The 10,719-nt window shown below is 33.7% G+C and overlaps 3 protein-coding genes across 5 annotated transcripts in view; 1 reads left to right on the plus strand and 2 right to left on the minus strand.

The window, feature by feature from the left end:
* The window catches only part of LOC106871435 (protein Hook homolog 3), a 38,871-nt gene extending 35,930 nt beyond the window's left edge, over window positions 1-2,941 (minus strand). Inside the window, exon 1 of one of the 2 annotated variants that reach the window (XM_014917887.2) lies at window positions 2,617-2,941. In XM_014917887.2, the coding sequence (XP_014773373.1) occupies window positions 2,617-2,655 (39 nt within the window). In that variant the 5' untranslated portion in view covers window positions 2,656-2,941. The remainder of the gene's footprint in view (window positions 1-2,616) is intronic. The other variant, XM_014917888.2, reaches the window with a different exon arrangement.
* Window positions 2,942-3,051: 110 nt separating this feature from the next.
* On the plus strand, window positions 3,052-9,549 carry LOC106871437 (E3 ubiquitin-protein ligase RNF170). Of its 2 annotated transcripts, none has more exons than XM_014917893.2 (6): window positions 3,052-3,138; window positions 3,804-3,912; window positions 5,678-5,853; window positions 7,185-7,258; window positions 8,210-8,329; window positions 8,671-9,549. In XM_014917893.2, the coding sequence occupies exons 2-6, from the start codon at window positions 3,806-3,808 to the stop codon at window positions 8,938-8,940; spliced, it is 747 nt and encodes a 248-aa protein (XP_014773379.1). In that variant the 5' UTR covers window positions 3,052-3,138; window positions 3,804-3,805; the 3' UTR covers window positions 8,941-9,549. The 2 variants fall into 2 exon arrangements, with proteins under 2 accessions (XP_014773379.1, XP_014773380.1); XM_014917894.2 differs by lacking the exon at window positions 3,052-3,138 and adding an exon at window positions 3,145-3,280.
* Window positions 9,501-10,719, minus strand: part of LOC106871436 (medium-chain acyl-CoA ligase ACSF2, mitochondrial) — a 13,683-nt gene continuing 12,464 nt past the window's right edge. The window contains exon 15 of the mRNA XM_014917891.2: window positions 9,501-10,205. Coding sequence (XP_014773377.1) covers window positions 10,083-10,205 — 123 coding nt within the window. The 3' untranslated portion in view covers window positions 9,501-10,082. The remainder of the gene's footprint in view (window positions 10,206-10,719) is intronic.

Genomic DNA, 10,719 nt, shown 5'->3' on the forward strand with positions numbered 1-10,719 from the left:
TCCTAACGCCAACCACTCAGAGAGTGTAGTGGGTGCTTTTACGTATATATATATATATATTATATATATATACAACTAAACACTGTAGGTAGGACCTCCCAACATGCTAATTGTGATGCTGGGGATGGTGGTGGTGGTGGAGTTGCTTAACCTATGGGGAATGTAAGAGTGATTTTAGGGAGCAAGAAATAATAATTTTACTTCAAAATCTAAAATCTAAACAAAAGTCCCTGGTTCTTGAATTTTGGTTCTGCAATGATAAGCAGAGACATGGATGGTTGTAACAGGTTGCTTTCTGATGTAGTAGGGAATGGTTTGAGAGAGTTTAGCTGCTACTTTTGAAAAAATCAAACGACCCTGCAGAGCAGGGGTCTCCAAAGTGGTCGATGGGACTATTCAAGGGAGTCGATGGTCTAAAAAGTTTGGGGACCCCAGCTGTAGAGGTTCCGTCACTGGTTCATTAGAGATCCCAAGGTTTTAAGGTGGAGTGCAAACAGAAACACATGATGAGTCATTGATTCAGATTAAAGAATGAAAGAGGAAAATGTGGAGGAACCGTTGGAGCTCCAGTTGAGCTCTGATTGTGCAGAAAAGCCATAGGGTGTGTGATTTGGGTGGGGGGGAGATACCCTGCTATTTCTAGCAGGGCACCCCCTAGCATTGACTTGAAGGTTTCTGGTCTTCAATTAACAAAAACAAAGCAAACCAAATCTAATGGTTGTTTAGCCCTAGATCAATCCTGATCAAGCAGACCTATGGTTACATATATTTCAGCAACGACTGTCTCATGTCCTTCGTATTTTTAAGATAGTAAAGCATCATGTAAGGGATTTTGGCTGGTATTTTTAATAGGTCCATTGGCTCCTCTGTTACCTCAAGAAAATGTAACTAGGGTGCAGTGAAAGGGTCAGTCTACAGCATCAGATGATTTTCTAGGAGAGAGAGAGAGAGGGGGGAGGTTCTAATAAACATCCCTGTATATATGAACGAGACTAAAATATTTCTTATAAAGCAAGAAATATATATTGACATATTTCAATAAAAGTCTGTTAATAATAAATTGGATAATTTTTGTTTTTGCTGAAATAATTCATGTGTAAATCTTTTTCTCCAACCATGTCCCATAAATATAATAACTTATTGATGAGTCTTAAGAACAGAGAACCTTGTGTTGCCATGGTATGTCACTTCTATAGTCTTTCTCTCTCTCTTCTACATATTATGGCAAATCGACTCTCTCCATTCCTCTCTCTACAAACTTTAAATGTTTGACGAAGAATTTAGGTGACTGACTGACGCACACACACACACACAGAGTTTTGATTAGTCTTGATTCTGAGAAAAGTATACGAATGTAGAAGAAAACTAAGCAAGTGGAAAGTCGACTGAAAAGTATTTTTGACAGATGTACAATTTTAGAGAGGTAAACGAAGTCGACGCTTTATATAAGTGGACGAAGGGACGTTGATTAGCTGCTGGTCAACCCTCAGTAGAGGCATGATCAAAACATTCCAGCCATGACCATCCTCTCTTGGATCACATCATGTAGTCGAGTGTGATGTGAGGGCGATTAGCATCACAAGGAAATGATTAAGAAAATGAAACAGTAAACGACTTGATGATATTCCTTAAAATTACCGTTATTTGAAACAAAAAGCGTATTAATCACTGATTGATGACATGAAGAGGCACTTCAAAATATTTTAGTTAACAGAAGGGATTTAATACGAGAAGTGTTTTAATAAAACATTATATAAGAGCAAGTTATTTCCTCAAACCATCAAAAAAGCGCCAGCACCACCAAAGAGAAATGTCATCATACAAACAACACAGAAATTCTATTTATAGCTGCCACAATTAAATAAATATGGAATTTTATCGAAAACAAAACGAAGATTCAGTAAATATTTGTCTATGAGAGAATCGTCTGTTGAAATGCCACGTTCTTGGAGTTGTATTGATGACAACCCACGAGAAATATTGGACTTGGTGAAAGATCTGTCAAGATATGCGAAAATCAAACCCAATAACAGCAGATTCTATGAAATGGCAAAATTATATCTAATCTATCTATCTATCTATCTGTCTATCCATCTATCCGTCTATCTATTTATCTATCAACCTATCTATCTTTATATACGATTACGAGAATTACCATTTATTAGGGTAGGTCATAATTAACAGCTAATTCGTAGAACAGTGAAATATTCAAAGAGAAAATAGTTCCAAAAATGGTAATTTGGATCAATGGTAAGACACTAATATGATTGAGTGTTTATAAAGTAAATCTAACGTTTGTGTGCCTTAAAACTATGTACACAGTTGCTAGGAAGACTAATAATGGGTGGTACTTTGATGTTTCTAGAGACAAGATTTGACGATCTATGGACAAGATTTATCAAAAAGACAGTAATTAAGAGAATAACATTGCTTTAAATTTAGTTTCTATGAAATGACAGATTCTGAATTTGAGTATTTTAAAAGAATGTCAATCTAATTTAATTCTAGATGAATAGATCAAGAAAGAAAACGGCCAAAAAGTTGAGTAAGCAAATGTCCAAAGTCTATAAAAGAGAGAAGAGAGATTGTGTAATTAATAATAATTAAGCAACTTACCCATTTAATTAACATTGAATAAGAGTAGGTTCGGTCCATTCTGTCAGTTTATTGACAATGTAGTCAGTTTAATTCTTTTGTAGACTAATATATATTAAAGTATAGAGTTATTAGCGAGCATCCCTGGAGGTTTTTATGATTTCAAGACGTTTTGTGGAAGTCGACGATTTGGCTGATGACAACGACCTGTTAAATGTATGGAGTATTAACTTTGTCATAAACATTACTTCACACAACAAGATACAACATCAATACTGACTTCATGTTACCAGTAAATAGATATAAATATCAAAATGATGTAAAAAATAATAGCACATAGATTTATGCTTTTGTATTGTATTTAAACATTTTTCAATACTTGTATGAAAGCTGACAGAATATATTGCACGAGAAGCTTTCCGTATTTTTTCGTCAGCCTGAAATGAAGCAAATATAAAAGAAAATAAAAAGGTTGTTTTTTCAAGGGAGATAACTGTAGCGAGTTCCGTTCTGACCAAAAACCGAAGACTTTCAAGTTTTGGGGTAGAATTATTTATTAATCATCGTCTTAATTCATTGAATATCTCTCTCTCTATATATATATATATATAAATGGCTATTGAACTACTTTATTAGTTTATAGAGCTTATAATCAGTTGTAAACTTGGCAACAGAAACTGAAAATGTTAGTAGTTTGTTGTTTGAGCAACTTATGTTTTGTAGTAAACAAGACTTTGTGTAAATTACAAACTTATTTTGTCACAATGTTATAAATATTTAACTTATTTCATATATTTCTCTTACAGAGATGTTGTTTATTAAGGAGTTTAAAATATTTTATATTTTTTAATACTAAATGTCAACAAGGTGTTTGCTCAAAGAAAGTTGCAAGTTTAAATAGTGAGGAGAAAGTTTTTCTATTTCTGACAAGTCTTTCTAATTAAACGTGTCACAAACGATGTTCTCTTGTCATTCACAGCGTTTAATTAAAGACAAAACTTGACAACTTTCTTTCTTTACATTTTACAAAGCCTTTTAATGTCATTCTCCTTGCCGTTTTCTGGACCAGTTTGTAAAATAAATTGAAGCTATAAATTTAATCTACAGTTGGTTTATAATTACTGTAAAATTAGAAACCTATTTCTTCTAAACCTGTAAAGCAACACAGTTCTGAAGTTCTTTCTACTGTTTCTTCTCTCTTGGATTAGAAATGTCATCAACTTTCCTTGAAGGCGTTGGCGATGAAGTCATCTATGCATGTCTCCTCACTATATTGCCATTCATTCTAATTACAATTTTTGCGACCATGAAAAAACGGTGAGCTATTGTCACTTTATATAAGTTGATAGTAAAAATAACTGATTCATTTCTGTTGTTAGTTCATTTCATAAATAAACATCTATTAATATTTCATCGTGCACTCCTTGCCTCGCCCTCAACTTTTATAACACATCTGCCCACATTTTACTTTAATATAATTATGCATCGGTAGGTATCTATTTTCGGCCTGCTAGGGGAGTACTACACATCTGCCAAAGAGGGTAATTTTCCGGATAATACTTCCTGCTCTTGCACTTCCATGATATATTCTGGTCATCAACCTAGATATGTGATCAACAGAAACGACCAGAAAGTTTCTGCATCTATTTTTTGAGTAATAATTATTCGGTTCAGCATCATACTAGTGTAAAACGTGTCTACGTGGATGATCCTCTCATCATTTTGAAACCGATAGATATCTCAACTTCTTCCTTAACAAAAATGTCTTGATTACCTCACACACTTATTCTCAGTTTGACAAAAATATATTCTGCCGGACTGACGGTTCTGCATGAAGAATCTTGATTCTCAGATTCCTTGTTTTGAGTGGCCTGACACTTCCATGAATGTATGTGCGTGTGTGTGTGTGTGTGTGTGTATATATACACATACATATATCTATGTGTGTGTTTACATATGTATGTATGCATTTCGGTGATGTATTTCTTTGACAAGTGATTTGATTTGATTTCATGTATTAAATAACTGGCAGAAGAATCAGGAAAACCATTTTATATAACACACGCACATTCTTTAGTTTTATGTCTTGATTAGTATTATGACAATAAAGGGTTATCGAAATGTATTTTATACTGGAAAGGAGTGTCAGAAATTGTTCTATACTATAAAGGGTTGTCAAAAGAACGTTTTTAGACAGCATCGTCTGAGACAAGGTGGATCAAGGCTGTAATAGCTTTGATCCTGGACCTGCTTGATCTGGGTTGGAACTGGAACAACAACAAGAACATTTTAAATCATATATATATATGATTGATGGCAGCGGTTCGACGAGTCTTACCCAGAACAGTGTTTACCATTTATTGTGGTGCCTTGTCTGCCTTCTGAGTTCAGTCATTTCCTCCCACCTCTTCCTTTTTTACAGGTTCTTTCTCTTTGGATAATTTGGCCCCTCTTCATGCACATCAACATTTCCTTACCTGTACAGTTTTCTCTTTTGCCACAACTGATTTGGTGCACATTTTTAACCCCAGATCACTTCTTTGAGAAAGAACACAAAAACCACAGCCAAATATTGCTATTAGATGTTGGTTTTAATCATTTCATTTTAATGTTACAAATTACAAATATTGGTTTCCAATTTTGGCTCAAGGCCAGCAATTTTGGGGATGGGGGATGATGGAATTGACCCTGAAAGGATGAAGGGCAAAGTTGACCTGGCAGCACTGAACTCAGAATGTAAAGTCAGAAGAAATGCTGCTTAGCATTTTGTCCAAAGCAGTAATGATTCTGCCAGCTCATTACCTTCTACTAATTACAAATATTACCAAAATCAGTCACAAACATTTTAACCATTTCAAGTATATTGTCATAATTGTGAGAAAAAAAAAAAAAAAACTTTGAGACTCTTTTATTTTTTATGCTTTAACCTCGTTTTGCAGGTGTTTGAATATTTTGGTATTTGTTGTTCTGAATGCTATTAATAATTTGGGATTCAAAATGACTGAAGTATCTTTTCGATGATGTCTTGATTAAAACCAAAAATAAATATGTTAATGTCTTGTCTGTTTCATTTATATTTTAGTTATAACCATCAAATAATCCATCCTGATAGTCTAGAAAATGTTCAAACTGCCCGAGAACACTTGAACCGTGTCCCTATAAGCAATCCTAATCGAAGACAAAATGAATCGAATTGTCCTGTTTGTCTTGATGATCTTTCTTTTGGAGTTGAAACAAATTGCGGTCATGTATTTTGTGGTAAGTCAAATTCCAGATCACATTTTACAGTCTGCTTTTAATGATATAATCCAAACTCACAGACAACTGATGAAGATAATGTATATTTTTGTCTTTTCCTGGCTGACCCTCAAGCCCACTCGCCTTGAAGTTTCTCTCGGGTGGTCTACCTCATCTTGCATGTTTTGCAGGTGATGTGACAGCCAATTAAAGTAAATGCAATTAGATAAAAATAAATGATTTGTTGTTTGTGTTTATAAATGGAGAAGGGTTAAGTGTTTATGTAATTAAGGGCAGGATTAATGTTTACAGCTTAGCTTATTAACTGGATTAAGAAGATTTTCGTTAGTCAATATAATATTGATCAGTTAGGTTAGATTTTAATAAACAACACTATTGATTAGATATATTTATTAAATTTTGATAATCAATACTGCATTGATTTCTAACTTTAACCCTAGGCTACATATTGAGGAGGTGGGGTACAATGGTGGGGAGTAGGCATTTCTATTCTCATTCCATTCACATTTTGGTATTTTGTGAGGTAGGCTGGAAGTATAGTTCATGAAATCCACTTGTAATTATCAAGTATTTTATATTCTCATTTATAGTGTATACCCATATCTTTTTGTAGCAGCTACCCTTATTTACAGTTGTACCTTTATCATTTATAACATCTACCCTTATAATTTATAGTATGTATCTTTCTTTAGAGAGTACACCCTTATTTATTGTATCTACCCTTACAACATTTTGTCCTAATAGTTCAGCTGTTTATGGTGGTTGTTATTGTTTTTAGACACTTTTATAGAGAAGTGGGTGGGGGATGGGGTAACCCCAGGTCTGCTCTGTAATAGAGACAAACCTATAACCAAAGGCATTCCAGTGATGACCATCCTGTCTTTTATTCAGGACTATATCATTCAATATCTATTTTCCTTTTAAGACAGAAGGGAAATAATTTAAAGGGGACAAAGCTGTTGTTTTTAACATTTCCAGTGAGCCAGGTAGAGGTTCAATCACCAGGAGTGTTGTTGTTACAAGGACACGGAGATATGAAACGTTTTCTTAAGTATTTGTCAGCTGATGTATTGCTGTAGCTGGGCAAGTTATTGTCACTTTACAAACACTTCAACTGCTTACTCTTGTCTTAGAATCAAACCAATTTATTCATTAAGATACAACATATTTATTGCACTAATTACTTATGTCATCATTTCTACACACACACACACACACACACACACATATATATATATATAAAACTATGTCTACATACATACATACACATCCATATATACATACATATATACACATATATATACACATATATACCCATTGTTTACTTTTAGCTAGCTGCATCATTGCTTACTGGCATTATGGATCATGGCTAGGTGGAATTAAGTGTCCGGTTTGTAGGCAAAAGGTAAGTTTGACTACAGAACGGATTCCATTTTTGACATAAAACAATTGATTTATTGTGTTGAAAATTGTTGAAAAAAAGCTGAATTTAAAGATATTCGTAAACGTTGAAGTCATCAACTTCTCTTGTATCAGTTATATTTTAAATTTATTTTTTTATGCAAAACAATATTTTCTAAAAACAAATCATTAAGTTGGTGTTAACGTAGCTTGATTTAGTGAATCAAGAAGGTTTTATATAATTAGATTGTTAATTATAGTAATTGTTAATTATAGTAAGTTTATTTTTTTTTTGCCCAGTACAATGTGACTTAAAATGCTAAAAGCTTAAAAAAGTTTAGCCATCAGTCACAGACGAGTATGACGTGATAGCTTGGACCAGACTTTGGCCATTTGTTTTGGGTGTTTTATGTAGTTGTGGGTCAACATAGATACCTTGTTGTCCCTCCTTCACTTGACTTTGCTGAGCATGAAGGAGAGAGTGAGAAAGCTGCCTCAGTGTATGACTGTTACTCATTTACAGCTGAGTAGACTGCAGCAACATGAAATAAAGTGCTTTGTTCCAGGATACAGCATGCTGTTGAATTCAGGAATTGAACCTATAACCTTATCTTTAGGCTGCACACCTTCACAGAAAATATAATGACCTCCCCGCTCCAATAATATATATTTTATCATTTTGTCTCTTTTGCTTAAATACTCAAATATAATGTTACCTGCCGCTAATATTTTTCTATTGAATTATAAACCTGTTGTGCATTGTATACATTAAGCTCAGTGTTGTAATTCTTAAATGTTGAATAATGAACTCTTGGCCTATAAAGGCAGGGGAGGCAACTCCAAATATGTTTGAATCGAATGTAAGATGCTTAGATTTTTTTGTATTTGTCACATTCTTTAATGATGCTTTGCTATGACTCATTCCTGACGGACTCTGAATTTAATTTCTTTTTAGGTTACTCTTTTATTACTTTGTTTCACCGATGCAGAAACTCGTTCTACGACACAAGAACGAGCTGATATACTTAATCAAATTCATGATTATAATCGAAGATTCTCAGGAGAACCTCGATCTGTAAGTAATTTTCAAACATTTACACTTTCAAAACGTCGTGCGTTGTTTTAGTCTCGGGTTTGTTCATGTTTGTATTTCTTCTTATACGGACTATGGTCTTTGCAAAGTTAACTTTTGAATTTGGATGTTGCTTCCACTCCTAGAATTTCTTTTCTAATTCTGCTATACAAACAAATTCATCTGTCTTAAGGGGTGAGACAACTTGGTTCTAAACATTGTCTTCACAGACACACATGTAAGATTGTGTGTGAGTGTATCACTACATGTATATATTTATTGATGTATTCGATTCCCTTCCAGCTTTTAATTCTTCAACACTTAATGCTTATTTTCTGTTACAGATAATGGACTATCTCAATGATATCCCAACTCTTCTACGACACTGTCTACAAGAACTTTTCTCATGGAATGGACTTATGATAATATTTCGTATGCGAATTACGATCTGTGCCGTATTTGGGATATGTTATCTTATTTCACCATTAGATATAATTCCTGAAGCTGCTTTCGGTTTGTTTGGACTCTTAGATGATGTCTTTGTTCTTTCTTTGATGGTTGTTTATATTACAATTGCTTACAGGGAACTGGTGGCCAACCGCTTAGGGGGTTGAGTGACCCCGTTCCCAGCCTCGACTTTATGTTCTTGTATTTGTTACTGCTGTTTTAACAAATTCTCAGATATGACCGTTCATTATACACACTGCCATTAATACTCACTGCTCTTCAAAAATGTTTCTTTTCTGGCAATAAGCAATATAGAGTGTAAATTAATATATTCTCATCGTTTTGAGCACACAACTGAACTGCAATGGTAAATAGTCATTAGCGTGTGTGTGTGTGCGTATATATGTGTATGTACACACATGTATATATGCACACACACACACGTGTGTGTGTTTGCTGCATATAATGGTGATTTAATCTGGAGCTGCTAAATCTTTTTCGTTCAATGAACGGTTTCTGTGTTGACCTAATTATCTCCCTTTGTCTGCACAAACGGGCAAATTTCTGAAGCTTTATGGAAAATAAAGCGAAACATTACAGAAAACATTTCAGTAAAATTTACTGACTTTGGATAAGATAAGTTTTAATAATTGAAAACTGAAGAGTTTTTCATAATTTCCCGTTTTATCTGAAAATATTTTCTTAAAAAAAAAAAAGACAAAAAACATTTGAATGTTAGAATTTTATAAAATTATGACTTACAAAATCTAATTGAATTATTTCTTTGCATTTCAATTGTTTTTAAACTAATTCCCTGAATTTATTTTTAGAATGTACATTTTTTCATGGATCTTTTTTAAAAAAAAGACTGTATTAAACATTGGTTAAACAGTTTCATCGAACCATTTCATAAATCATTTTCTTCATATCACATTTGTCTGTTATGTTTCTTACCATTCTACTTCAAAATACTTATTTTCAAATCTCAATGAATTTAAACAAGCGATGATCTGCTGTAATGGTTAAAAAACACAAAAAAGCGAGCAAGCTAAAGTTCTGAGATGTCCAAAGTCATTATTTGAATGTGTTGCAAAATGAAGGTAATTTATTAGTCACTGTCGAGTTGTTTGATTGGGAACAATCTCAAGCAAGATGTCGTTGAAAAATGATGAGCAAATTATTAATAAGAGACTGTTTACACCACGTCTGGACAAAGAGATGAAAAAAATGACAACATCCTAAAATTGGTAAATTGTAAAATGCATTCAGAGTCCAGACACTGATTTAGTATTCATCGTTGCTCAACCGCTTATTTCAGATTAAGCTTTGCTATAAGATTTTCTTTTATTTTGAATTTTTGTATTTTTCCAGTTACAGTCATTGGGTGACTATCAACAAAGTCAACATATCGAGGTCTCTTGAATTTAGCCAACTGAAAAAGAGAAGATATTAATGAAGTGAAAGATTAGATTGGTTAGGTATTAGTTATCTTGAGTCACTTCATAAAATTAACAGCCATCATTCAGGTTGAATTTCTGAGAAAGACATTAGGGAACACGACCATCTCACTTAGCATTAAACTGTTTGCTCTGTATATTCAATTGGTCAACGTTTGCTATAAGTAAACCTGCAGTGGTTTTTTTTTTTCCACTTCAGTAACATTGATCAGCCTTTGACTGTAACAGCACGAACTCCACTGATGGGAGCCAGGCAGGAGCATTGAAAGGGACAAAGTCAAGTCAAACATTCATAAACAAATAGGAGTTTACAGTTTATACCTATTCTTTTCTTTTATTCTTTTACTTGTTTCAGTCATGCTGGAGCACCGGCTTTCGTCAAACAAATCAAACCCAGGAATTAATCTTTGGAAGCCGAGTACTTATTCTATTGGCCTTTTTGACGAACCACAAAGTTACGGGGACATAAACACACTAGCATCAGTTGTC

This window comes from Octopus bimaculoides, chromosome 13, assembly GCF_001194135.2.
Source record: "Octopus bimaculoides isolate UCB-OBI-ISO-001 chromosome 13, ASM119413v2, whole genome shotgun sequence".
NCBI classification, from domain to species: Eukaryota; Metazoa; Mollusca; class Cephalopoda; order Octopoda; family Octopodidae; genus Octopus; species Octopus bimaculoides.

What these genes read in the sequence shown, in the direction of transcription:
- LOC106871437 (XM_014917893.2), top strand. Translation starts at nt 3,806, where the DNA reads ATGTCATCAACTTTCCTTGAAGGCGTTGGCGATGAAGTCATCTATGCA. An exon ending in TTTGCGACCATGAAAAAACG is followed by an intron (nt 3,913 to 5,677) that starts GTGAGCTATTGT and finishes TTTATATTTTAG; the next exon opens with TTATAACCATCAAATAATCC. An exon ending in TTGCGGTCATGTATTTTGTG is followed by an intron (nt 5,854 to 7,184) that starts GTAAGTCAAATT and finishes GTTTACTTTTAG; the next exon opens with CTAGCTGCATCATTGCTTAC.